The sequence below is a fragment of the Melospiza melodia genome, chromosome 27, assembly GCF_035770615.1.
Source record: "Melospiza melodia melodia isolate bMelMel2 chromosome 27, bMelMel2.pri, whole genome shotgun sequence".
In the NCBI taxonomy this organism is placed as follows: Eukaryota; Metazoa; Chordata; class Aves; order Passeriformes; family Passerellidae; genus Melospiza; species Melospiza melodia.
The window spans coordinates 8,914,003-8,939,772 of record NC_086220.1 but is presented as its reverse complement, the minus strand read 5'-3'; the positions used below and the strand labels follow the sequence as shown (position 1 = coordinate 8,939,772).

Sequence of the window (25,770 nt, the reverse complement as noted above, 5' to 3'; positions counted from 1 at the left end):
GGCCGAGCCGCTCCCTCAGCGCCGGTACCGCCGGAACCGCCACAACCGCCGCCACAGCGGCACCGGCCGGGCACCGGCACCCAGCGCCCCGCCGATGCGCCGGGCCCCCGTTGGCTGAGGAGCGAGGCGACACCTGCGTCAGACCGCCGGCGCTGACGTCACGGGGTGCGCGCGTGACGTCACGGCGGTTCGGGGAGGGGGCAGCGCGGGGCCGCTTTAACGGGGGGGGCGGAGGCGGGAGCTGGGCCGCGCCCGGGGCTATAACGGGGCTGGGGGGGCGTTGGACCGCGGGCAGCGGGGCTGGGCTGGGCGGGCCGGGGCTGCCGGTGCCGAGCGAGCCATGGGCCGGGGGCTCCCGGGGCTGCGGGGCTGGGTCACCGCCGAACCCCGTTATCCCTCCGTCCCCCGGTTATTATCACCTCCGTACCCCGGTTATTATCGCCTCCGTACCCCGGTTATTATCGCCCCCGTATCCCGGTTATCGCCCCCATATCCTGGTTATTATCACCCCTGTATCCCTGTTATTATCGGCCCCCGGTTCTCGCCCCCGTGCCCGGTTCTGGCCCCGGAGCTGCCCCGGTGCAGCAGCAGCAGCGGAAAAGCAGCGCCCGGGGCGCGGGGCAGGTGCCGGTGAAGGCGAAGGGCGCTGCCCCGGACACCCACACGTGGGTGCTGCCCCGGGCCGGGCTCTGGCGCCGCTGTGCCCGCGGGTTTGCCTTCCCGGAGCCCCGGTAACTCCCGGTATAACCGGGGACTCTTCTTTCCCTCGGGACCGGCAGCATCAGCACCCCCAGCTCCTCATCAGGGGGATAAAGGGAAGGCTGAGAACATCCAAACCTCTCCGGGGATGAGGATGAGGATGAGCTGGGATTTCAGGCAGGGAATTCAGCAGGAATTGAGCTCTGTGTTGTGCCAGCTCTGATTTCTGGGTCAGGTTTGAAATCCCAGATTTGGGAAGGACAGAAAGGGTTGAGGGAGATATTCCCAGTGGGAAAATTCTGTTATCTGTGGGTTGGGAGATTCCAGCAGGAATTATCCTGACACAACTGAGAATCAAGAGATGCTTTCCTCAGCACTGAGCTGCTCCTTCCTCCTGACTCCTAAAATCCTGCAGATGTCCTCAAAACCTCTCCCTTGTGTCTCTGCAGAGCCTGAGAGGGTGCAAAGGCTGTGATGAAGAACCAGGGAGTGGAGGCCAAGGCAGCTCCACGTCCTTCCAGAACGAGCAGCGGGATGGGGCTGGAAGAGGGAGACTCACCAGAGGCTGCAGCTCCCCCAGAAGGTGGGGAGAAAATCCTGCGTTTCCAGGGCAGAAAATTCTGGTTTTCCAGCCCAGAAAATCCTGGGTTTCCAGGGCAGAAAATCTAGGTTTTCCAGGACAGAAAACCCTGGGTTTCCAGGGCAGAAAATTCTGGTTTTCCAGCCCAGAAAATCCTGGGTTTCCAGGACAGAAAATTCTGGTTTTCCAGCCCAGAAAATCCTGGGTTTCCAGGGCAGAAAATCTAGGTTTTCCAGGACAGAAAACCCTGGGTTTCCAGACCAGGAAATCTAGGTTTTCCAGGACAGAAAATCCTGGGTTTCCAGGGCAGAAAATTCTGGTTTTCCAGCCCAGAAAATCCTGGGTTTCCAGCCCAGAAAATTCTGCTTTTCCAGCCCAGAAAATCCTGGGTCTCCAGACCAGGAAATCTAGGTTTTCCAGGACAGAAAAACCTGGGTTTCCTGGGAAAAAAAAAAAGTGGTTTTTCAAGGGCAGGAAATCCTGGGCTTTCAGGCCAGAAAATCCTGGATTTCCTGGGCATAAAGTTGTGGTTTTTCAAGGCCAGAAAATCCTGGGTTTCCTGAGCAGAAAATCCTGGTTTTCCAGGCAGAAAATTATGATTTTTCAAGGGTAGGAAATCCTGGTTTTCCTGAGCAGAAAATCCTGGATTTCCAGAGCAGAAAATCCTGGGTTTTCAAGGTCAGAGAATCTTGCTTTTTCTAAGCCAGAAAATCCTGGTTTTCCAGATCAGAAAATCCAGGTTTTCCTGGGCAGAAAGTCCTGGTTTCCCTGGCCAGGAAATTCTGGGTTTCCAGGCAGAAAATCCTGGTTTTCTAGGCCAGAAAATCCTGGGTTTCCAGGCAGAAAATCCTGGTTTTCTAGGCCAGAAAATCCTGGGTTTCCAGGGCAGAAAATCCAGGTTTTCTTGGGCAGAGAATCCTGGGTTTCCAGGGTAAAAAAAAATAATGGTTTTCTAGGCCAGACAATCCTGGTTTTCCAAGGCAGAAAATCCTGGGCTTCCAGGCCAGAAAATCCTGGATTTCCAGGACAGAAAATCCTGGTTTTCTAGGCTAGAAAATCCCGTTTTTCCAGGCAGAAAATCCTGGTTTTCCAGGGCAGAAAAATCTTGGTTTTTTCCCTATTTCTGTGTGTATGCATCCTGGAGGAGCTCCCCTCTGCCTGCTGCCAGGATCCAGGATTCTGCCTGCTCCATCCCTGTTTGCTCCCAGCTGCTCCTACCCAGGTTTCAAATCCATTCTCATGCTAAAAATCCCAGCCCTGGATCTTCCAATTCCTCTGGGAGGGAAAAGCTCACACACAACCTGCTTTCCTTAAAATAAAAAAATAGGAGAGAGGGGGGAATTCTCCCTCCTGACAGATGTCAGGGGCTTGGTCATGCTCTGCTGATCAAAGGAGAGGCTGGTGGGAATGGAACAAAGCAATTTATCCAGCCAGGAAAAAGCTCCCATTCCCTGCAGGGTGAGAGGAGGGAGCAAAACCTCAATTTATAGCAATGTGCCCCCTTGATGGAGTGACAAAACTGTCTTTTGTCCCCTTAAAAAGGAAATAAGCTCAGAAAGTTCTGTCTTTAATTACATAAAAAGAAATCTCATAGGACTTGGGGGATTTCACCTCAAATTTAAGGATGGGCAGTTGGACAGGAGGCAAAAATTGTCTGAGCAATTTACTAGAAAAAGAAGAGAATAAATAAAGTAATTGTTTTTGTGAGGCGTTTTACCTGGAGCAAGAACCTCTTGCACCTGGCTGGGTTTTTCTTCTCTGTAAAGATTTTTTTTATTTTACCTTTTATTAAATCTGGTTTTTCCCCTATTTCTGTATCCCTGGAGGAGTTCCCTTCTCCTGCCTGCTGCCAGGATGTTCTAGCTGCTCTTTGCCAGGTTTCAAATCCATTCTCACGCTAAAAAGCCCCCAAAAAAAAAAATAATAAAGAGGAGAGAGGAGGGAATTCTGCCTTTTGACAGATGTCAGGGACTTGGTTTCTAACACTCCCACAGAAACCACCCCTGCTGATTTTATACCTCCAAAGGTAGCTGAACTATTTTGGGTGTGACATAAACCTCCAAGAAGAGAATAAATCAATTAATAAATTAATTTTTTTTGTGGGTTTTTTTTTTCCACTCCCAGCTCCCCAGGAAGATCCCAAATCCTCTCGCGACGTCTCGGAGGAGCTGAGCCGGCAGCTGGAGGACATCCTGAGCACCTACTGTGTGGATGCCAGCCAGGAGAACCCAGGGGAGGATGGGGGGCACGGGGAGCCCCCCGAGGAGCCCGACAAGGGCCGCAGTGACTCCCCCAGGAACGGGGAGCAGGAGCCGGGGGGCCCCGAGATCAACGGGGAGAAGGAGAACTCTAAGGGCAGCGAGGAGGCTGGGGACAGGGACCAGAAGAAAGCTCAGGAGAAGAAGAAGGCCAAGGGTTTAGGTGAGAGATTTTCAACTCCTGAGGGGTTTAGGTGAGAGATTTCCTGCTCCCCAAGGGTTTAGGTGAGAGATTTTCAACTCCTGAGGGGTTTAGGTGAGAGATTTCCTGCTCCCCAAGGGTTTTGGGGAGAGATTTTCAACTCCTGAGGGGTTTAGGTGAGAGATTTCCTGCTCCCCAAGGGTTTAGGTGAGAGATTTTCAACTCCTGAGGGGTTTAGGTGAGAGATTTCCTGCTCCCCAAGGGTTTAGGTGAGAGATTTTCAACTCCTGAGGGGTTTAGGTGAGAGATTTCCTGCTCCCCAAGGGTTTAGGCGAGAGATTTTCAACTCCTGAGGGGTTTAGGTGAGAGATTTCCTGCTCCCCAAGGGTTTAGGTGAGAGATTTTCAACTCCTGAGGGGTTTAGGTGAGAGATTTCCTGCTCCCCAAGGGTTTCAGGGAGAGATTTTCAACTCCTGAGGGGTTTAGGTGAAAGTCTTCCTGTTCCTCAGGGGAAAAGGAAATTTAGGGGAAGGATTCCCTGCTCCTCAAAGGTTTAGATGAAGGAGTCTCTGCTCCCCAAGGGTTTAAATAAGGGATTCCCAGATCCCTAAGGGTTTAGGGGAGAGATTTTCAACTCCTGAGGGGTTTGGGTGAGAGATTTCCTGCTCCCCAAGGGTTTAGGTGAGAGATTTTCAACTCCTGAGGGGTTTAGGTGAGAGATTTCCTGCTCCCCAAGGGTTTAGGTGAGAGATTTTCAACTCCTGAGCGGTTTAGGTGAGAGATTTCCTGCTCCCCAAGGGTTTCGGGGAGAGATTTTCAACTCCACAGGGGTTTAGGTGAGAGATTTCCTGCTCCCCAAGGGTTTCAGGGAGAGATTTTCAACTCCTGAGGGGTTTAGGTGAGAGATTTCCTGCTCCCCAAGGGTTTAGGTGAGAGATTTTCAACTCCTGAGGGGTTTAGGTGAGAGATTTCCTGCTCCCCAAGGGTTTCAGGGAGAGATTTTCAACTCCTGAGGGGTTTAGGTGAGAGATTTCCTGCTCCCCAAGGGTTTAGGTGAGAGATTTTCAACTCCACAGGGGTTTAGGTGAGAGATTTCCTGCTCCCCAAGGGTTTTGGGGAGAGATTTTCAACTCCACAGGGGTTTAGGTGAAAGTCTTCCTGTTCCTCAGGGGAAAAGGAAATTTAGGGGAAGGATTCCCTGCTCCTCAAAGGTTTAGATGAAGGAGTCTCTGCTCCCCAAGGGTTTAAATAAGGGATTCCCAGATCCCTAAGGGTTTAGGGGAGGGATTCCCAGGTCCCCAGGCGTTATGGAGGAGGATTCCCACCTCCTCAGGGGTTTAGGGGAAGGATTCTCTCCTCCCCAGGGGTTAAGGGGAAGAATTCCCAGCTCTCCAAGTGTTATGGGGAAGGATTCCCTGCTTCCCAAGGGTTTAGGTGAAGGATTTCCAGCTCCCCAGGAGTTTAGGTAAAGGATTCCCAGCTCCTCAAGGGTTATGGGGAAGGATTCCCAGCTCCTCAAGGGTTTAGGTGAAGGATTCCCAGCTCCCCAAGGGTTTAGGTGAAGGATTTCCAACTCCCCAGGAGTTTAGGTGAAGGATTCCCTGCTCCCTCAGGGTTTAGGGGAAGGGTTCCCTGCTCCCCAAGGGTTTAGGTAAAGGATTCCCTGCTCCAGCTGTCCCTTGGGATATCAGTGCATGGATAAATGGATTTTTTCCATTTAAAATGGATAAAATTTGGGATAAGTGGATTTTATCCACTGGGGGAAGTCAGAGCCTTGGATGGGTTTGGGAACATCCTCCTGTTCTGTTCTGCACCCACTGCAGCCTCTGAATTCTGTGGGTTTCTCTTCTGCTGGGCACAGCCCAGGGATGGTTTTCCCTTCCAAAATTTTCAACAAAATCCACCTGCTCCGTGGGAGATCCTGGGGAGATCCTGGGAACCTGCTCAGCCCCTCCTTTTTCCACCTTTCCATTCCAGATCTCTGTGTAAACCCATTTTTATCCCATTTATTGCACCATTCCCATTCCATGTCCCCTTTCCAGGCAAGGAAATCACTTTGCTGATGCAGACCCTGAACACCCTGAGCACGTCAGAGGAGAAACTGGCAGCTCTGTGCAAGAAATACGCTGAGCTGGTGAGTGCTGGGGCTGGGGGAGGCAGGAGGGCCCTTGGGGAGGGACATTCCAGGGTCACATTGGGGCCTTGTGGTGTCCTGGGATCCCTGCCCAGGAGAGCCTGGGTGGTGCTGGGTGAAGTCTGGTGGTGTTTGTGGAAGGAATTTTGGCAAATCTGGCTGTAAGAGCTCAGTTTCAGCCTGATCCCACATTTAACCAGAGGCAAGGTGGAATTCCAAGCATGGATGGAGGTTTGGGGCTGCCTGCGCATGTCCAAAGTGCCCCATCTGTGGCATTTCCACTGTGCTGGGGGAACGTGGAGCTCCTTCCAATTCCAGCAGGGTGGGAATTGAGGAAGGAGAAAATCCCTTGGGCTCTGTGTCACTGCTGCTCTGCCCTGAGGTGTCACAAAGCTGCTGGCCTTGGGGCACAGCCAGATGGTGTCCCCTCAGGAGGGTAAATGGTGTCCCCTCAGATGTCCCCTCAGAAAGGAAGATGGTGTCCCCTAAGGGGTGGATGGTGTCCCCTCAGGAGGGTAAATAGGGTCCCTTCAGGAAGGAAGATGGTGTCCCCTCAGCAGGGAAGGTGGTGTCCCCTCAGATGTCCCCTCATGGGGGTAGATGGTGTCCCCTCATGAGGGTAAATGGTGTCCCCTCAGGAAGGAAGATGGTGTCCCCTCAGGGGGGAAAATGGTGTCCCCTCAGGGCGGTAGATGGTGTCCCCTCACAGGGCAGATGGTGTCCCTTGGCGGGGAAGATGCTGTCCCCTCAGCAGGGAAGGTGGTGTCCCCTCATGGGGGCAGATGGTGTCCCCTCGGGAGGGCTGATGGTGTCCCCTCAGGTGTCTCCTCATGAGGGTTAATGGTGTCTCCTTGGGAGGGAAAATGGCGTCCCCTCAGGAAGGAAGATGGTGTCCCCTCAGGGGGGGAAATTGTGTCCCCTCAGGAGGGCAGATGGTGTCCCCTCAGGAAGGAAGATGGTGTCCCCTCAGGGGGGGAAATTGTGTCCCCTCAGGTGTCCCCTCAGGAGGGCTGATAGTGTCCCCTCAGGGGGGGAAATTGTGTCCCCTCAGGTGTCCCCTCAGGAGGGCTGATAGTGTCCCCTCAGGGGGGGAAATTGTGTCCCCTCAGATGTCCCCTCAGGAGGGCTGATGGTGTCCCCTCAGGAGGGCTGATGGTGTCCCCTCAGGAGGGAAGGTGGTGTCCCCTCAGGAGGGAAGGTGGTGTCCCCTCAGGTGTCCCCTCAGGAGGGAAGGTGGTGTCCCCTCAGGTGTCCCCTCAGGAGGGCTGATGGTGTCCCCCTGAGGCGGGGACGCCTCTGCCCTGCTGCCCCTCAGCCTGTGCTCCCCTGTGGCAGCTGGAGGAGCACAGGACCTCGCAGAAGCAGATGAGGATGCTGCAGAAGAAGCAGAGCCAGCTGGTGCAGGAGAAGGATCACCTGCAGAGCGAGCACAGCAAGGCCATCCTGGCGCGCAGCAAACTGGAGAGCCTGTGCCGGGAGCTGCAGCGGCACAACCGCACCCTCAAGGTGCTCCATGATCCTTGCCCACCCCTGGAACCCTCCCCAGGAGCCACCTGGGCACCCTCACCCCTCTGGGACAGGGCTTGGGGTCTGGGGTTGGGCCTGCAGTGTCTGAGTTGTTGTTTCAGGGTTTGTGCCCTGAAGGGAGGGAAGGGGGAGAACCCAGAATCCTTTCCTGAGGGATGGAAGGAGTCATGGGGAGCTGAATTCATTGGGAACATCATTTTAGGAAGTTCCCCTGATGGAAATAAGGAGTAAAGGGAGGCTGAATGGGTTGGGGAACACAATTTTAGGAAGGTTTTGTGGTGGACACAAGGACATCATTTTGGGATGGATATAAGGAATAATGGGAGTCTGGCTAAGTTGGAAACACAATTTTGGGAAGCTCCTCCCTTAGCTGTCCCATCCCTGCCGCAGGAGGAGGGCGTGCAGCGTGCCAGGGAGGAGGAGGAGAAGAGGAAGGAGGTGACCTCTCACTTCCAGGTGACCCTGAACGATATCCAGCTGCAGATGGAGCAGCACAACGAGCGCAACTCGAAGCTGCGCCAGGAGAACATGGAGCTGGCCGAGAGGCTCAAGAAGCTCATCGAGCAGTACGAGCTCAGGGAGGAGGTGGGTCAGCTTCTCCCACACCTCTGCTGGCCACAGGGGCTCTGGGATACACAAAACTTGTTTTTCTTAGCTTGGGCAGTCAGCAGAGTCAGGGTTCTTTTTGTTTATTGCTTATTATTTCTTATTTTTAACATTATTTTTTCTGGCTCGCCCTAGGTCTGTTTGGCAGGGTTGAGGCACACTGCTTGCCTCACTGCTTGTCTTTATACTAAAAACTACATGTTACTTAAACATGTAGTTTAAATACACTACAATATTTACAATTACTTCCCAATACCTATTACCTATGTTAGACAGTGAATTTCTACTCTAAACCAATCCAAAAGTGCCACCTCCACAGAAGATGGAGGCCAAGAAGAAGAAGGAGAAAGGCTGCCCAGATTTCTCCATCTTGCCCCCTGAACCCCCATTCTAAAAACACCAAAACATCTATTTTTCACCCTGTGATAAATTCACTGTCATTCTACTTGAACTCTCTTGACTTGTAATTCTTCATATAAAGGTGGGAATTGTTTTTTCCAAGGGCTAAATCAAAGGCACAGGGCTCTGGGGCTCTGTGCCAAGGTCTCTGAGCCCCCTGGGCAGGGGTTGGAGCCCTTTGGGGCAGGCAGAGGAATTTCCTGCATCCTGACACTTTTGTTTTCAAGGTTACTTGTTATTTCTTGTTTATAACATTCTTTTTCTGACTTGCCCTAGTCTGTTTGCAGGTCAGGTTGAGGCACACTGGTGTTATCTTTTTATACTAAAAACTACATCTATAATATTTAAAATTACTTCCCAATACCTATTACCTATGTGAGACAGTGAATTTCTACTCTAAACCAATCTAAAAGTGCCACCATCACAGCAGGAGATGGAGGCCAAGAAGAAGAAGGAGAAAGAAGAACCTAAGTGTGTCCAGTCTATCTTGCTTCTTGAACTCTCATTCTAAAAACTTCAAAAATCTATTTTTCACTCTGTGATTAACTATTATTCTACTTGAACTCTCTTGACTTGTAATTCTTCTTATAAAGGTGGGAATTGTGTTTTTCTAAGAGCTAAAATGGAAGGCACAGGTGGTTTTGACTCTGGGGCAGGGGCTGGAGCCCTTTAGGGCAGGCAGAGGAGTTTCCTGGTCAGCACTGGGAGCTTTTCCTGCTGCTCTGGGTGTGCCCTGAGCTCTGCTGTCCCCCTGCAGCACATTGACAAGGTGTTCAAGCACAAGGAGCTGCAGCAGCAGCTGGTGGATGCCAAACTGCAGCAGGCCCAGGAGATGCTGAAGGAGGCAGAGGAGAGGCACCAGCGGGAGAAGGATTTTGTAAGTGTTGGAGCAGCTGATTGAGGCACTTTTGGGGTCTCAGTCTGGGTCCCTGGGTGCTATCCCAGATGTTGGCATGTCCAGGAGCCAGGCTGGAGCTCTGCTGAGCTCCTTGTGCCTCTCCTGAGCAGGAGAGCATCCCCAGATAATTCTTTGCCCTCCTTCCCCAGCTGCTGAAGGAAGCTGTGGAATCCCAGAGGATGTGTGAGCTGATGAAGCAGCAGGAGACCCACCTCAAGCAGCAGGTGAGTTCCCTGCTCAGCTTATTTTGTTTGGGGATTTCCCTCCCTCCCTCCCTGAACAACCCAAAGTTCTTTAATCTGGAAAAGAGGAGCAGCATCCTTGCTGGGTTTGGTTTTGTGAGCTGAGCCTTTGTTCAGGGGCTGTTTCCCAGTGCTGGGAGCAGTCATGGGATCAGCCAGGAGGAGTTTGTGGAGCTCTCTGCTCTCAGGATGTTTCCCTGGGACAGAATTTGCCTTTGGCAGAGCAGCTCCTGCTGTTTGTCCTTGTGCCAGGGCTGGGCTCTCCCCTCTCCAGCCCTGCTGCCATCAGCTCCCTGTCTCTCCACAGCTGGCTCTGTACACTGAGAAGTTTGAGGAGTTCCAGAACACCCTTTCCAAAAGCAGTGAAGTGTTCACAACGTTCAAACAGGAGATGGAGAAGGTGGGTGATGCTTTTTTCCCCCAGCTCCAAATTTCAGTTCATTTTAAGTCTACACCCAAAATTTGGGGTGACACATGAGGACCTGTGGGATGTCACTGCACTGCTCTCCCTGGGCTTGGTTTATTTTGATTCCTGTGGGGATCAGGACATTTTGTGACTCCATTTGTGGTCCTGTAGATGACCAAGAAAATCAAGAAGCTGGAGAAGGAGACCACCATGTACCGCTCCCGCTGGGAGAGCAGCAACAAGGCCCTGCTGGAGATGGCAGAGGAGGTGAGGGGAGGCTGGGGGGCAGCTGGGGACAGGACAGGCCCTGCCTGGGTGCTCTGTGAGTGCAGAGGGAGGAGGAGGAAGCTCCTGGGTGCTTTGGGCATTGAGGGTTTGCTTGGTTTCCCCAGAATCAGTCATGGAATGGTTTGGGTTGAAAGGGACCTTAAAGTTCATCCTATTCCAGCCCCTGCCATGGGCAAGGATACCTTAAATTGTCCCAGGTTTCTCCTGGGATAAGTGTCCTGGGATAAGCCTGGCCTTGGACACTTGCAGGGATGGAGCAGCCCCAGCTTCTCTGGGCACCCTGTGCCAGGGCCTTACACCCTCACAGGGAGGAATTCCATCCCAATATCCCACCTAACCCTGCCCTCCCTGCACTTCAAACCTGTCCCTGTTCTCTCCTATCCTCTGCCATGGGCAGAGACACCTTCAGTTATCCCAGGTTTGTCCAAGCCTGGCCTTGGACACTTGCAGGGATCCACAGCTTCTCTGGACACCCTGTGCCAGGGCTTTACAGCTTCACAGGGAGGAATTCCATCCCAATATCCCACCTAACCCTGCTCTCCTTGCACTTCAAACCTGTCCCTGTTCTCTCCTATCCCTTTGGGGTTCCACATCTCCCTCTGTGCCTCTCTCCCTGCAGGACAAGGAGCTGGAGCACCCTGTGCCAGAGCCTGCCATCCCATCCCAATATCCCACCTAACCCTGCTCTCCCTGCATTTCAAACCCATCCCTATCCCCCTGGGGTTCCATCTCTCTCTCTCTGCCTCTCTCCTGCAGAAAACCCTGCGGGACAAGGAGCTGGAGCACCCTGTGCCACCCCACGGGCAGGAATTTCACCCCAATATCCCACCTAACTCCATCCTCCCTGCATTTCAAACCCATCCCTATCCCCTCCTATCCTCTGGGGTTCCATCTCTCCCTCTGTGCCTCTCCCCTGCAGAAAACCCTGCGGGACAAGGAGCTGGAGGGGCTGCAGGTGAAGATCCAGCGCCTGGAGAAGCTGTGCCGCGCGCTGCAGACGGAGCGCAACGACCTCAACAAGAAGGTGCAGGACCTGTGTGCCCACACAGAGCTGCTGGAGCCCCTGAAGGAGCCACCACGGGACAGCTCTGAGGCTGCTGCAGATCCCCTGAGCCCGGGAAAGGCCCCACAGAGCCCACAGGATCCCACAGGAAGCCTGGCAGAACTGAGCACGGGGCAGAGCGGGACTGAGCAGGGCACTGACTGAGCCCCAGCTGGGTGAGGGAGGGGGACCTGGGAGCTGCTTTAGATTCCACTCTCCCTGTCCTGGGCCAGCTGGGAAAGGACAGGACACAGCCCTCCTGGGCGTGGGAGATTTCCTAGTTTAGGTTTTTGGAGGGATTTTTTTTAAGATTTTATATATATATATACATATATATATATAAGATATATAAAAATGTGCAGGGCAACACTTTATATCTATGGAAAGAAGCAGAAGGGCCCAGCTCCCTGCCTGTGTGAATATTGAAAATCTGGAGCCTCAGCTGATTGTCCCTCTCACTAAAGGACCTGGGGACAGGCACAGGGACAAGGGACACGCCTCCACCACCACAAGGACTCCACTCTGGAGTGACAGCAGAGCTGGGAGAATTCCAGAACATTCCCAGCACTGGAATCTCCCTCTTCCCCCTGCCAGGCAGGAGGAGCTCCTGGTCTGGCCCTGCTCGTGTGTGAGCTGAGGGCACCAGAGGCCGTTCCCTGCTCTCCATGGGCTCTGTGTCTGCACTGGGGACCAGGAGAAGCAGCAAAAGGAGGTGCCTGGTCCCTCCCTTGGGAATTTTTTGCTCTTGCCAGGCCCTGCCAATCTCAAAACCGCCTTATAATTCACAGTTGCCTCTTTGCTGAACGCACACGTGCACAAAGTGTATTAAACAGTTATCCCAAAGGTCTCATTCCCAAGTGTTGGCATCGTTGTGCACAGGGACTGGGGAGGTGCCCCCCAGCCCTGGAGGCATCCACAGAGCTGGGACTGCAGGAGGATCCAACCTCAGAGCTGTGTGAGCCCCTGGAGCTGTGTGAGCTGGAGCTGCTGCAGGAGGATCCAACCTCAGAGCTGTGTGAGCTCCTGGAGCTGCTGCAGGAGGATCCAACCTCAGAGCTGTGTGAGCCCCTGGAGCTGCTGCAGGAGGATCCAACCTCAGAGCTGTGTGAGCTCCTGGAGCTGCTGCAGGAGGATCAAACCTCAGAGCTGTGTGAGCCCCTGGAGCTGCTGCTCCATCCAGGATCAGCTCCTGGGGCTGCTTCTGCTGTCCCAGCCCCATTTCCTCTTTTCCTCCCTGCCTGAAGAGCATCTCCCCAGTGCTGCCTCACCCCTGGGGCCTGCATGTGCTGGGAGGGAGTTCAGGGACAGCTGTGGCACCTGCTGGCACCGGGTTTTGGCATTTTCCTTGCTTTGTCAGGACTTTGTCTCGTCGCTGATCTTTGGAAGATCAGGCTCGCTTGGAACCTCGCTGCAGCTTCAGTTTGTGACAGACTTCACTCCCAGCATTGCCTTTGTGGTGCTGGAGCTGATCCCCACCCTGGATGCACCCAGTGGATCCTTTTGGGATTCTCTTCTGGCACCACAGCTGCTCTCACATCTCCCTCCATGAAGGACCTGCCTCCACATCTCCTTTTTCTCCAGATCTGAGGAGGGCAGCATGGACAGAGCCCTGCTGGACACGCCCTGGGACAGTCCCTGGAGCTGTGGTGGCTTTGTCTTCCAGCCCTGCTGGTTCCTCTGGGATGATCCATGAATGTAACCCAGCCAGGCTGAGCAGGGCTGCTGCTGACATCTGGACTGCAGAAAAAGCAAAACCCCTTAGAAATTCACCAAACCCCCTTTTTTTCTGTCTTTTCCCTGTTAAGGTACAGAAACCTCCTGTGTGTATCCTGTATCCAATAGAAACACTCCCAACCTCGCTGCTGCCTCCGGTGTCTCTGTTCTTTACCCGGGGGTGGAGGTTTTGGGTGTGGGGTGGCTCTGTGGGGCACACATTCCCTGTGTGTCCTGTCAGAGTGTCACCATGCAATTTGCAAAAGCTGTAACCCTCACAGAGTAACGCCAAACCTCTTCAGAAGGGTGCAAGCATCTGTCCTTTACCCGAATTTTTGTACCCCTCACATTGATGCAGGGCACCTGTGTGCCCTCTGTGCCCTTTGGTCAGCACAGCTGGGCACTCTGTGGCTCACCTGCTGCTCGCAGTGGGGCTCATTGGGGGGCAGCTCCACTGCTATCCCCACAAACTGAACCTACACACAGTCCCCAAACCCCACAAACTGAACCTACACACAGTCCCCAAACCCCACAAACGGTTCCTACACACAGCCCCCAATCCTTACAAAGTGTGTCCCTACATGTAGCCCCACTGCTATCCTCACAAACTGTGTACCCCACTCCCAATCCCCATAAACTGTTCCTACCCACATCTCCACTCCCAATGACCCCAAACTACCCACACACAGCTCCCAAACCCCACAAACTGTTCCTACACACAGCTCCCAAACCCCACAAACTGTGTTCCTACGCAAACTGTGTACCCCAATCCCCACAAGCTCTGTTCCTACACACAGCCCTTGTCCCAGTCCCCACAAACTGCCGCGTCCCAGAGCTCTGCTCCTCCTTTCCCCGGCAATGACCTGGGGGGAGGCAGGGAGGGATTGCACGCTTTTCCTGCCGTGTGGATGGGATGTCCCTGCTCGGGTGTCCCCAGTGTCACCTGGCGTGTCCCTCCCCGGGACGCTGCAGCCACCAAGAGCCACCAGCCCCGAGGGTCCCGGCCCTGGGGGCACCAACCGGGCTGGTCCCTTGTGTCCCCAGCGGCTCCAGAATGTCCAGGATGGGTTAAAAATCCTGCCGGGATTTACAGCAGCAGCCGCGCTCGGGCTGGGAGGGGGGGACGGACGGGATTTGTTAATCCCGGCTCTGCGCCAGGGCTGGAGGCCCTTCCCGGCTGCTCCGGCAGTGACGGATCCCGCGGAGCGGCGGGGACACCGGAGGGGACTCGGGGTAAAACCCGCGGGGACACCGGAGGGGACTCGGGGTAAAACCCGCGGGGACACCGGAGGGGCGGGAGGGGGCGGCGGGAACGAACCGGGGGCTGGGGAGCGGATCCCGCCCCGTTCCTGATCTGCGGGATGCTGATCCCGGGGCCGATCCCGGGGCCGATCCCGGGGCCGATCCCGGGGCCGATCCCGGGTCACGTCCGCGGATCCTGCGGAGGGAAAGGGAACTCCCGGAGGAAGTTCCCTTTCCCTTTAAATGCAAATCCCGGCTGTGCAATCGGTGTCCATCGGGCGGGGGGCGTCCGGTGGGCCCGGGGTGTCCGGTGGGCCCGGGGTGTCCCTCGGGTCCCGGAGGCCGGAGCGGGCCTGGCTCAGGTCAGTCTCGGCCGTGGCGCTCCGGACGGCGGACAAAGGGGACAAAGAGGCTCCGAACCGGAGCTGCCCGGTCCTGGCACCGCGCGGGGCTCGGGGGGGCCGGCGGGACAAAGGGGTGACGGTCCCCATGCGGTCCCTGTGCTCCGCTCTCCCCGGGGTGTTTCGGGGCCGAAATCCTCCTTTCCATCTCGCCGGGGCCCGGCCGGAGCTGCGGCTGCGGTTCAGGCCCCGGCCGGGCTCCTGCGGGGATGCTCCGGGCGCGGAGCCCCCCGGGAACGGGCACCGAGCTCCTGCTCCGGTTCTGCCGCCGCCAGCGAGCCCCGGGGCGGCTCGGGGTGCCCGTGGGTGTCCCGGTGCCCCTGGCTGTGTCCCCTTCTATCCTGGGTGTCCCCGACCCTCTCCGTTGTCCCCGGGGGTCCCGGTGCCCCTGGATGTGTCCGCTTGTCCCGGGGCTCCCCCGGGCATCCTCATCCTCTCCCCGTTATCTCCGTGCAGGGAAGGAGCCTCCCCACGCCGTGTCCGCCGCACGCCCGGTGCCGGTCCTGATCCTGGTCCCGGTCCCGGTGCCATCGGCCCCATGGAGGAGCGCAGGAAGAAGCGGAGCCCGCAGAGCTGCCTGGCCCAGCCGCCGCCCGCCGGGGCCCCGCGGCCGCTGCCCCCGAGCAAGAGCGCGTCCTTCGCGCTGCCGCTGCCCGCGCTGCCCTCGCCCCGCCAGCGGCCGCGGCCCCGCCGGTCAGTGCGGCCCGGGGGCACCGGGGGCCGTGCCGGTACCGGTGCCGGCACTGATGCCGGTGCTGACGCCCCGTTCCCCGGCAGGGCCAGCAAGGAGCGGGCGCGGGCGGGCGCCGGGGGCTCCCGGGGGGCGCCGCTCCAGCACAGCTTCCTCACGGATGTGTCCGACGTGTGCGAGATGGAGCGCGGGCTGCTCAGCCTCCTCAGCGACTTCCACTCGGGAAAGCTGCAGGCGTTCGGTGAGGGACGGGGGGGGATCTGTGGGGTGGGATGGGGTGGGATCCATGGGATAGGATGGGATCTATGGAATGGGATCCATGGGATGGGGTGGGATGGTTTGGGATAGGATTTGTTCCATGGGATGAGATGGGATCCATGAGATGGCATGGGATCCATGGAATGGGATGGGATTCTTGGGGTAGGATGGGATTTGATCCATGGGATGGGATCCATAGGGTGGGATGGGATGGTTTTGGTTGGGATTTGATCCATGGAATGGGATCCATGAGGTGGAATAGGCATGGGGAAGGAGCAAACTGAGGAATTTTGGGGCTGGGGAATTTTGGATCCACAGGGAAGAGGTGGGATGGGGGAAATGTTGGATCCAAGGGAAGGAATGGGATGGACGGATGGACGGACGGACGGATGGATGGATGGATGGATGGATGGATGGATGGATGGATCAGGGACAGGCTGGGTGCTGGGATTGGTCCACAGGGAAGGTGCTCTGGGGCTGTGCTGGACGCTCCCCAGGGATGTTCTGGAAGGTTCTGGTGCCCCCAGGGAAGGAGTGCTCCTTCGAGCAGCTGGAGCACGTGCGGGAGATGCAGGAGAAGCTGGCGCGGCTGCACTTCGGGCTGGACGTGTGCGTGGAGGAACTCCCTGAGGAGCAGAAGAAGGCGGCGGCTGACAGGAACCTGGACCAGCTGCTGGCACACGTGAGTGGCACCTGTGACACCCTGTGACACCCCTGTCACCCCTGTCCCTTGCCAGGCCTGGCACAGCCTGGCATCCCCTCTGCTCCCTCAGCTCTGCCTTTGCTCCCACAGCTGGAAGAGCTCAGCAGCTCCATGTATCCTTGGCTGGTGACAGTGACAGTGGCAGAGGTGACTGTGGCAGGGGTGGCAGTGATGGTGGTGTGGGTGGCAATCACAATGGTGGCAGTGACAATGGTGGCAGTGACACCGGTGACAGTGACGGTGCTGGCGCTTCCCCTTGACCCGCTCTCAGACAGAAGCTGCACCTGGCCGAGAGCTCGGACCCCGAGGACGCGGGGCCCTGACCCCGGCCCTGTCCCCGGCCCCGCCATCCCCGGGAGCCCCGCGCGGGCGCGGCCCTGTCCCCGCCATGGCGGCGGCGGTCGCGGCCCGATGACGGCAGCAGGCGGCGCCGGGGCCATGGCGGCCGCGCCGGGCCCGCGGGCCGGGGCTGAGGCTGAGACCGAGGAGCGGCGGCGGCTCCTGCGCTCCGTGACCCGGCTGCAGGTGCGGGACCGGCCCGGGGGAACGGCGGGGAGCCGGGAAGGGAAGGGGGAAGGCGGGCGGGGCCTTTGGGCGGGGCACTTCGGGATGAAAGCCCTGGGGTGGCACATCTGGAGAGGGCTGAGAGGGCACCCCCGGCCGGGCAGGCACCTCCGTGAGGGCACCTCGGGGCGGGCACCTCCGTGAGGGCACCCCCGGGCGGGCACCCCCGGGCGGGCATCCCCGGGCAGGCAGCTCCATGAGGGCACCCCTGGGCACGGGCGATGGGATGGGTTCGGTGCCGGTGCCCGGTTGCGTTCGGTGCCGGTGCCCAGTTGGGCTCGGTCCCGTTCAGCGCTGCCCCCGGCCGTGCCAGGCCTGTGCCAGGGGGTTCCTGCTGCGGCGGCGCCTGCGGAGCGTGCGGGCGGAGTTCGAGGCCGCCGTGCTGGAGATCGAGGGCGACCTGAGGCAGCTGCGCTGGAGCGGCCGCGTCCTGCAGCGGCCGCGCTTCGGCCCCGAGGTCCGTGAGCACCGGGGCACCGGGAGCGGTACCGGGAGCGGCACCGGGAGCGGGGCTGTGCCCGGTGGCAGCGCTGACCCTGTGCCCCTGCCCGCAGGACGCTCCCGGCCCTGCCCCCGCAGGATTTGGCGCTCCCGGTGCAGCCCGGCCTGCCCAGGTGAGTGAGTGATTCCCCTCCTGCGCCACTGCCCTGAGCCCAGGAGAGGTTGGGATGGCTCAAACCGGAGCAGCAGAGCCATTATATTTTTAAAAATATATTTTATTTTGTGTATATTAATATTTTTCTTTGATATTTCTTTGATTTTTTGATACTTCATTATAATTATATATTATATATTATATATTATATATTATATATTTTATAATATATATTATAATATATTATATATTATAATATATATTATATTATATTATATTATATTATATTATATTATATTATATTATATTATATTATATTATATTATATTATATTATATTTATAATAAAATAGAATATAATATAATATATAATATATATAATATAATATATATATTTCCTCCTTTATATTTTCTTTGGTATGTTTAAATTTATTTACCTTTTCTTTTATATATTTTCTTTTGTTTAATATTTTCTTTTACATATCTTCTTTTAATATATTCTTTCATATTTCTTTATATTTTCTCTTATACATCTTCTTTTATTTTAATACTTTCATTGATATTTTCTTTTTCACTCTCTCTCATTGTATTGGGATTTTTTTTTCTCTTTTCCTTTTTTTTTTTTTTCCAGCACTCTCCAGGAAAACCTTTGGATCCGGGGGAGGCTGCAGAGAACAAAAAAAGAAAAAAATGCCACAAGTTGAATCCTGGTGGAGCAGAGCGGGGTGGGAACATAATGCCCTCAACCCCAAACCCCAAAAACCCCAAAAGCACCCAAAACCCCCCAGATTTGGTGTGTGGTGCTGCTGAAGGCCCTGAGGAGGAAGAGGAGGGAGCCCTGGAGTGGGACAGTGACAGCAGCGAGCTGGGAGCCAGCACAGGTGAGGGACACCAAATATTTTGGGAATATTTTGGGAATGTTGGAGAAGCCCCCTCAGGGCTGAGTTTGGGTTTTTTCCCCATTTTTTTGCAGGAATCTCAGAGGAGCTGCAGGATCAGCGCTCACAGAGCTGAATTTTGATTTTTTTTCCCCATTTCTTTTCAGGAATCCCAGAGGAGCTGCAGGAACAGCGCCTACATGACTGAATTTTGATTTTTTTCCCTATTTTTATTGCAGAAATCCCAGAGGAGCTGCAGGAACAGCCCCTACATGACTGAATTTTGATTTTTTTTCCCCATTTTTTGCAGGAATCCCAGAGGAACTGCAGGATCAGCCAGCACATGACTGAATTTTGGGTTTTTTTCCTGTTTTTTTTTGCAGAAATCCCAGAGGAACTGCAGGATCAGCCAGCACATGACTGAATTTTGATTTTTTTCCCTATTTTTATTGCAGAAATCCCAGAGGAGCTGCAGAGGCTGCCCCTACATGACTGAATTTTGATTTTTTTCCCTATTTTTTTTTGCAGAAATCCCAGAGGAGCTGCAGGAACAGCCCCTACATGACTGAATTTTGGGGTTTTTTCCCATTTTTTTGCAGAAATCCCAGAGGAGCTGCAGGGGCTGCCCCGTTGGGAGCTGCAGGCCCTCAGGACTCGGCTGCTGCTGGAGCTGCTGTGGGTCCAACAGGCCATTGCCAGCAGGAAACAGGTGAGGAATGGGGATTGAAAAGGAAATATGGAGGAAAATCAAAGAAAATATAAAGGAAATATCAAAGAAAATATAAGGGAAAATATATAAAAAAAATTCAGAAATATCAAGGGAAGTATAAAGGAAAATATAAAAAAAATAGGAAGGAATAGCATGAGAAATATAAAGGAAAATATTAAAATAGAAGGAATATTAAAGCAACTATGAAGGAGATATCTAAGAAAATATAAAGGAAAATATTAAAATATAAGGAATATTAAAGAAAATATGAAGGAGATATCAAAGAAAATATAAAGGGAAATATTTTAAAAGATAAAGGAATATAAAGGAAAATATTTAAAAAAATAGAAAGGAATATCAAGGAAAATATAAAGGAAAAGATAAAATAGAAATATCCAAGAATATATAAAAGAAAATATAAAGGAATCTAAAGGAAAATATTAAAATTATATAAAGCAATATAAAAGAAAATATAAAGGAAAATATAAAAGGAAATATAAAAGAAAGTATAAAGGAAAATTATAGAAAATATAAAGAAATATCAAGGAAAATGTAAAGGAAAATACTTTAAAAATATAAAGGAATATAAAATATCAAAGAAAATATAAAAATAGAAAGGAATATCAAAATATGAAGGAAATATCAAAGAAAATATAAAGGAATATAATATATAAAAGAAAATATAAAAATAGAAAGGAATATCAAAATATGAAGGAAATATCAAAGAAAATATAAAGGAATATAAAGGAAAATATTGCAGAAAATATTTAAAAATTAAAAGAATATCAAAGAAAATATAAAGGAAAATATAAAATAAAATAGAAATATCAAAGAAAATATAAAAATATAAAGGAATATAAAAGAAAATAGAAAATATAAAGGAATATAAAAGAAATATTAAGGGAATATAAAAGAAAATATAAAGAAAGCTAAAAAATAAAGTATCAAATCTATATCAAAGGAATATAAAAAATATAAAGGAAATATTAAGAAAATAAAATATAACGGAAATATATCAAAGAAAATATAAAGGAAATATAAATGAAAACATAAAGTAGAAAATATAAATAAAAAGAACTATCAAAGACAATAGAAAAGGAAATAGAAAATAGAAAATAAAATAGAAAATATAAAGAAATATCAAAGGCAATAGAAAAGGAAGTAGAAAAGAAAATATAAAATAAAATAGAAAATAGAAAGAAATATCAAAGACAATAGAAAAGGAAATTGAAAATATAAAGAGATCTAAAAGAAAATAGAAACAAACACATGGAAAACACAAAGCAATGTACATCGGGCTGTGTCTCCCCGCAGTTCCTGCTGCTGAGGCAGAAGTTGGGAGTTGCTGCCCCTGCCAGCAGCATCCCCGAGTTCCTGGCCTGCTGTGGAGAGGCCCTGGGGCTGCAGCAGCAGCAGCTCTGATGGCACAGGGACAGCTGGGGTGCCTCACCCCGGGGAAATGGAGCTAAATCCTGCTGGGGGTGTTGGGTGTGAGCAGCACTGAGCAGCAGCAGCCATGGGAGTGTCCTGGAGGGATCCCTTCCCTTCCCTTCCCTTCCCTTCCCTTCCCTTCCCTTCCCTTCCCTTCCCTTCCCTTCCCTTCCCTTCCCTTCCCTTCCCTTCCCTTCCCTTCCCTTCCCTTCCCTTCCCTTCCCTTCCCTTCCCTTCCCTTCCCTTCCCTTCCCTTCCCTTCCCTTCCCTTCCCTTCCCTTCCCTTCCCTTCCCTTCCCTTCCCTTCCCTTCCCTTCCCTTCCCTTCCCTTCCCTTCCCTTCCCTTCCCTTCCCTTCCCTTCCCTTCCCTTCCCTTCCCTTCCCTTCCCTTCCCATGGATCCCACCCCATCCCATGGATCCCATCCCAGGGGATCCTGCTGGGGCTGAGCTGGATGATCCAGGTGGGACAGGAGGGTTGGCACTCCCAGCAGGGGCTGTGGAGGAGCAGGAGCTGCAGGAAGGAGCTCTGCCCACAGAACTGGGGGGGTTCCATGTGGGAGTTGGGCTCTGGGGTGGCTCTGCACTGTCCTGGGTGTCCCTGGGGGTTTTTGGGAGTGCAGAGTGGGGAGGGAGGGCAATCCCCTGATCCTTGGGGTGAGGCTCATTCTGCCTCTGGGAATTCTCTCCTGGACAAAGGAGCTGGTGCTTTTGGCAATTCCTTCAGCTCAGGGACACCCCAAATCCCTCAGAAAGGGACATCCAGGGACATCCCAGGTCCATCAGAAAGGGACATCCCTTGGGGACACCCCAGATCCCTCAGAAAGGGACATCCAGGGACATCCCAGATCCCTCAGAAAGTGACATCCCAGGGGTCATCCCAGATCCCTCAGAAAGGGACATCCAGGGACATCCCAGATCCCTCAGAAAGGGACATCCCTTGGGGATATCCCAGATCCCTCAGAAAGGGACATCCAGGGACATCCCAGATCCCTCAGAAAGGGACATCCCTTGGGGATATCCCAGATCCCTCAGAAAGGGACATCCAGGGACATCCTAGATCCCTCACAAAGGGACATCCCAGGAGACATCCCAGGGACATTCAGGGACATCCCAGATCCCTCACAAAGGGACATCCCAGGGACATCCCAGGTTCCCTCAGGGACTTTCTCCCACACTGGTGCTGTTCTCCCCTGCCCCGACCCCACAGCAGATGTGGATCCTTCTGCTCTGGAATTCTGGAATTCTTTTTATTTTTTGAGAATAAAAAAAAAAATCTTTTCCTGATGCTGAAGCTGTTCCTGCCTGGCTCACTGGTTTCTCCTGGTGTCTCCATGGCTGAGGGAGGGGTGGCCAGGACAGGACAGGAGCTTTGGGACTTCCCAAACTGTGACAGGTAGGTGACAGCACCTGGACAGGGGTGGGACACGAGTGCTGATCCAGGAATCCTGGGGGATAAATCCTGCAGGATCAGAGAGCCCTGAGGATGTACAGGAGGGTTTGGGGTGCTCAGGAGGCTGCTCAGGAGGTTTAGGGTTGTCAGAAGGGTTTGGGGTGGCTGGAAAGGTTTGGGATTCTCAGAAGGGTTTGGGATTGATTGTCAGAAGGGTTCAGGGTAACTGGAAGAAGTTGGTTTGGGCTTGGCAAAAGGGTTTGGGTGCAGTGAGGGGCTGCTTGGAAGGGTTTAGGGTGGCTGGAAGGATTTGGGATCAGTGAGGTTGAAGGGTTTGGGGTGCTCAGGAGGCTTTAGGGTGCTCAGAAGGGTTTGGGGTGGGCAGAAGGGTTTAGGATAACTGGAAGGGTTTGGTTTGGGCTCAGTGAGGGGCTGCTTGGAAGGGTTTAGAGGTGGCCAGAAGGTTTTGGGGTGCTCAGGAGGGTTTGGGATCAGTGAGTGGCTGCTTGGAAGGGTTTAGGGGTGCTCAGAAGGGTTTAGGGGTGTTCAGAAGGGTTTGGACTAATCAAAAACTCCCATCAGTGCCAGGAGGTCACACTGGATAATTTATTAACCCTTTCTTACCCCCCTTCAGTGCTGTCCAAGTTTGGTCACTGTGGCCTTCAAAGAGGCACCAAAATCCCCTTAAGGCACAAGGCTGGCTGCTGTCCCTGCAGTGGGGAGTGCAATCCTTGGGATTTGTTTGGGATCCATCCCAAAACACCTTCCCAGGTGGATCATCCTCTGGATCATCCTCTGCTGTTCTGCTGCTGCCTCAGGCCCCAGCCAGGCACAGGGACACCCCCAGCATGGTGAGCAGCATTCCTGCCACAGCTCCTGGGGAGGAACAAATCCAGGATCAGCAAATGGGGACAAGCTGGGAATCTGCCCCAAACAACGACCTCCAGCTCCTGCAGTTTGAAATTCCCCAATTTCCTGCTTTTTCCTGACCACCTGAGCAGGGCACCTTGACTTTTGGGCCACTCCTTTTCCATGGTGGGCATTTTACTGAGGGAAATTTAAATCCTTTTAGCTTTAAACAGACAATTCTGGCTTTAAATTCACCAGTCCTGCCCAAAAATCTATTTCAATTCCCTTTCCCTTTTCAATGGGATAAAAAATCCCATTAAAATAGGAATTTTCCATTCCCTTTTCAATTCCCTGCAGCCAAAGCTGCTCTGACCCAGTTCAAGCCTTGTGGGGTGTTTGGCGTCTTCAGATTAGATTATAAATTAAATTATACATTAAAATCAAATCTCCCACATGAAAAATCAAATCCCCCCACATTATAAATGAAATCCCCCATATTAGAAATTAAATTTTACATTAAAAATCAAATCAAATCATCTCAATCCAATAAAAGCTGGAAGTGGGACTCACTTTTGCCCCCAATGTCCTCTCCCAGGATTTTCCCAGTCACCAAGGTCACAACCAAAGCCAGGGAGTTGCAGAGTGGCACTGCCAGGGACAGGTCTGAAATGTGAGATCCAAGTGCAGAAATTTGATTTATTTGGGATTATTCCAAGGGATCTTCTTGCTGTTTGGCTGAGCCACAAAATCCCATCAAAGCACCCCAAAAAAAAGCAGCAGGATCTGACCTGTGGAGGCCAAGGTGAGGTAGAAGAGCAGAGATCCAGCCTGGTTGAGCAGGAAGGGCACCAGGTACTGCAGGAGAACACAGAGCTGCCTGAGGTTCCAAACTGGTTTCAATTTCAAGGCTGACCTCAATCCTGGAGGTTTTTCCCATTCCCAGGGCTCTGGTTTTGGTGTCTCTGGTTTCCCTGCCTGCAGGTGGTGCTGGAGGAGGGCAGGAGCCCGTGGATGTGACCAAACCTCCACCAGGACTGGCAAATTCCAGGCCAGGTTGGTTCTTTTCCCTCTGGCAGGGAAAATCCTGACCCAGAGCAGCCCAGGGATTGATCTTCCCTTTCCTTTGAGAAACCCTGGAGCTCTTTTTTTTCTTTTGTTTTTGAGGATTCTGTGGTGCAGGACACCTGGGAGAGGTGGGAATTCTGCAGGAATAACCCCCTGAGCATGGGGAATTGTGGATATTGGGGTTTCAGCAAGGATACCAAATTTTCAGCAAAGTTTTCTTTATCTCTTGATGTCCTGGTCCTTGTTATTGTTATTTCATTATTCAGATAAGACAGTCCACAAATACATTGAATTTACAGAGCTATTTTACATTATTATCTGAGTTAGTTCCACAAATAAAATATTTAACAGCACATAGTTTGTACTTGAATAGTATGAGAAGCTCTAAGCTATATTTATCACATTATTATTTAAATAAACTACTCGGTGCGTACAAAACCTGATATATTATATTATATTATATTATATTATATTATATTATATTATATTATATTATATTATATTATATTATATTATATTATATTATATTATATTATATTATATTATATTATATTATATTATATTATATTATATTTACATTATGTTACATATAACTGTTTTACATTAATTATATAATAATATATAATATACATTATATATTAATTTATATTAAAATTAACATATAAATATACATTCTATATTAATTAATTTATTAATATTACTTAATAAACTATATATAATGTAATATATTATATATATAATATATTACACATATAATATATTATATATAAACTATATATAATACAATATATTATGTATAATATATATAATACATATAATATATATTATATTACATTATTATGTTACTATATTATAGTATAGTATATTTATTTTATTTATTATATTTATTATATTATTTATTATATTTATTATATTTCTTATACCAAAAAGCGGTTAAAAGGGATTACAAGCTGCACTATATCAGGATCTCTGTGATTACCAATAACTTGCAGAAGCCAACACACCAATGACAAAGAAGCCAATAATGATATTTATAATTTATAATTAATGCCAGGCGGGCTCTCACCTGCCAGTTGAGGCTGAGGAATCGCAGCTCGGCCAGCAGCTGCCGCAGGCGGCCCCGGCCCCGCTGCTCCTCCATGCCCGCGGCTGCGGCCCTCAGGAACGGCCCGGTCCCGCCCCAGAGCGCGGCCACCAGCGCCAGGGCCAGCGCCTGCCCTGCGGGGAACGGCGGGGTCAGAGCTGGCAGCCAGCCCGGCCTCGGCCCCGGGAACAGCGGGGTCAGAGCCGGGAGCCAGCCCGGCCTCAGCCACGGGAACAACGGGGTCAGAGCCGGGAGCCAGCCCGGCCCCGGGAACAGCGGGGTCAGAGCCGGCAGCCAGCCCGGCCTCAGCCACGGGAACAACGGGGTCAGAGCCGGGAGCCAGCCCGGCCCCAGCCCCGGGAACGGCGGGGTCAGAGCCGGCAGCCAGCCCGGCCCCAGCCCCGGGAACAGCGGGGTCAGAGCCGGGAGCCAGCCCGGCCTCGGCCCCGGGAACAGCGGGGTCAGAGCCATGGAGCCAGCCCGGCCTCAGCCCCGGGAACAGCGGGATCAGAGCCATGGAGCCAGCCCGGCCTCGGCCCCGGGAACAGCGGGTCAGAGCCGGGAGCCAGCCCGGCCCCGGGAACGGCGGGGTCAGAGCCGGGAGCCAGCCCGGCCTCAGCCCCGGGAACAGCGGGGTCAGAGCCATGGAGCCAGCCCGGCCTCAGCCCCCTTGATGCCTTCAGTTTTAGGTGTTTTATTTTCCATACTCTGCAGTGCCTTAGTGTGTGACTCTGAACTTTATATAAAGTGTTTTAGCAAGTTCTCCTCACAGCTCAGTCCCACAGCACAATCCTTTTCCTCTCCTCAGTCCCGCAGCACAATCCTTTTCCTCTCCTCAGTCCCGCAGCACAATCCTTTTCCAGCCCCAGAACCAAGCACACCGCTGCAGCCTCAGCCCCCAAAAGTGCAAACAGCAGGGAATGGAGGGGAACAAACTGGGAGGGTGGGACTGCAGAACCTGAGCTGGAATTGGACA

At 52.5% G+C, this 25,770-nt stretch overlaps 4 protein-coding genes across 6 annotated transcripts; 3 read left to right on the top strand and 1 right to left on the bottom strand.

Annotated features, from left to right (window-relative positions):
- Positions 1–34: 34 nt before the first annotated feature.
- Positions 35–13,078, top strand: TXLNA (taxilin alpha). 2 transcript variants are annotated; one of them, XM_063177292.1, is made up of 11 exons: positions 35–165; positions 1,149–1,282; positions 3,404–3,700; positions 5,722–5,813; positions 7,149–7,319; positions 7,731–7,925; positions 9,103–9,222; positions 9,393–9,467; positions 9,793–9,885; positions 10,063–10,158; positions 11,099–13,078. In XM_063177292.1, exons 2-11 carry the CDS (start codon positions 1,174–1,176, stop codon positions 11,384–11,386), a joined length of 1,536 nt encoding a protein of 511 aa, XP_063033362.1. In that variant the 5' UTR covers positions 35–165; positions 1,149–1,173; the 3' UTR covers positions 11,387–13,078. The 2 variants fall into 2 exon arrangements, with proteins under 2 accessions (XP_063033362.1, XP_063033363.1); XM_063177293.1 differs by lacking the exon at positions 35–165 and adding an exon at positions 171–187.
- Positions 13,079–14,751: 1,673 nt separating this feature from the next.
- Positions 14,752–16,598, top strand: CCDC28B (coiled-coil domain containing 28B). Its single transcript, XM_063177311.1, has 5 exons — positions 14,752–15,270; positions 15,355–15,509; positions 16,054–16,208; positions 16,320–16,342; positions 16,501–16,598. The coding sequence occupies exons 1-5, from the start codon at positions 15,116–15,118 to the stop codon at positions 16,550–16,552; spliced, it is 540 nt and encodes a 179-aa protein (XP_063033381.1). The 5' UTR covers positions 14,752–15,115; the 3' UTR covers positions 16,553–16,598.
- Positions 16,599–16,974: 376 nt separating this feature from the next.
- Positions 16,975–22,299, top strand: IQCC (IQ motif containing C). Of its 2 annotated transcripts, none has more exons than XM_063177306.1 (5): positions 16,975–17,250; positions 17,348–17,407; positions 18,019–18,268; positions 18,865–18,974; positions 21,699–22,299. In XM_063177306.1, the coding sequence occupies exons 1-5, from the start codon at positions 16,990–16,992 to the stop codon at positions 21,801–21,803; spliced, it is 786 nt and encodes a 261-aa protein (XP_063033376.1). In that variant the 5' UTR covers positions 16,975–16,989; the 3' UTR covers positions 21,804–22,299. The 2 variants fall into 2 exon arrangements, with proteins under 2 accessions (XP_063033376.1, XP_063033375.1); XM_063177305.1 differs by lacking the exon at positions 21,699–22,299 and adding an exon at positions 20,289–20,653.
- An 89-nt stretch (positions 22,300–22,388) lies between these two features.
- On the bottom strand, positions 22,389–25,265 carry TMEM234 (transmembrane protein 234). The gene is made up of 4 exons (XM_063177714.1): positions 24,777–25,265; positions 23,434–23,500; positions 23,216–23,308; positions 22,389–22,672 (listed from the first exon to the last, which is right to left on the bottom strand). The coding sequence occupies exons 1-4, from the start codon at positions 25,263–25,265 to the stop codon at positions 22,611–22,613; spliced, it is 711 nt and encodes a 236-aa protein (XP_063033784.1). The 3' UTR covers positions 22,389–22,610.
- Positions 25,266–25,770: the final 505 nt, after the last annotated feature.

Bases quoted from the DNA above. Each gene is read 5' to 3' on its own strand.
- IQCC (XM_063177305.1), top strand. From the start codon at position 16,990: ATGAGGGCACCCCTGGGCACGGGCGATGGGATGGGTTCGGTGCCGGTG. The intron at 17,251-17,347 runs GTCCGTGAGCAC...CCCTGCCCGCAG, and splicing joins GGCCGCGCTTCGGCCCCGAG to GACGCTCCCGGCCCTGCCCC. The intron at 18,269-18,864 runs GTGAGGGACACC...ATTTTTTTGCAG, and splicing joins CGAGCTGGGAGCCAGCACAG to AAATCCCAGAGGAGCTGCAG.
- TMEM234 (XM_063177714.1), bottom strand. From the start codon at position 25,265: ATGGCTCTGACCCCGCTGTTCCCGGGGCCGAGGCCGGGCTGGCTCCCG. The intron at 23,501-24,776 runs GTGAGAGCCCGC...GTTCTCCTGCAG, and splicing joins TCCTCAGCCTCAACTGGCAG to TACCTGGTGCCCTTCCTGCT. The intron at 23,309-23,433 runs GTCAGATCCTGC...CTCACATTTCAG, and splicing joins CCTCACCTTGGCCTCCACAG to ACCTGTCCCTGGCAGTGCCA.
- TXLNA (XM_063177292.1), top strand. From the start codon at position 1,174: ATGAAGAACCAGGGAGTGGAGGCCAAGGCAGCTCCACGTCCTTCCAGA. The intron at 7,926-9,102 runs GTGGGTCAGCTT...GTCCCCCTGCAG, and splicing joins AGTACGAGCTCAGGGAGGAG to CACATTGACAAGGTGTTCAA. The intron at 10,159-11,098 runs GTGAGGGGAGGC...TCTCCCCTGCAG, and splicing joins TGCTGGAGATGGCAGAGGAG to AAAACCCTGCGGGACAAGGA.
- CCDC28B (XM_063177311.1), top strand. From the start codon at position 15,116: ATGGAGGAGCGCAGGAAGAAGCGGAGCCCGCAGAGCTGCCTGGCCCAG. The intron at 15,271-15,354 runs GTCAGTGCGGCC...GTTCCCCGGCAG, and splicing joins CAGCGGCCGCGGCCCCGCCG to GGCCAGCAAGGAGCGGGCGC. The intron at 16,343-16,500 runs GTATCCTTGGCT...ACCCGCTCTCAG, and splicing joins GAAGAGCTCAGCAGCTCCAT to ACAGAAGCTGCACCTGGCCG.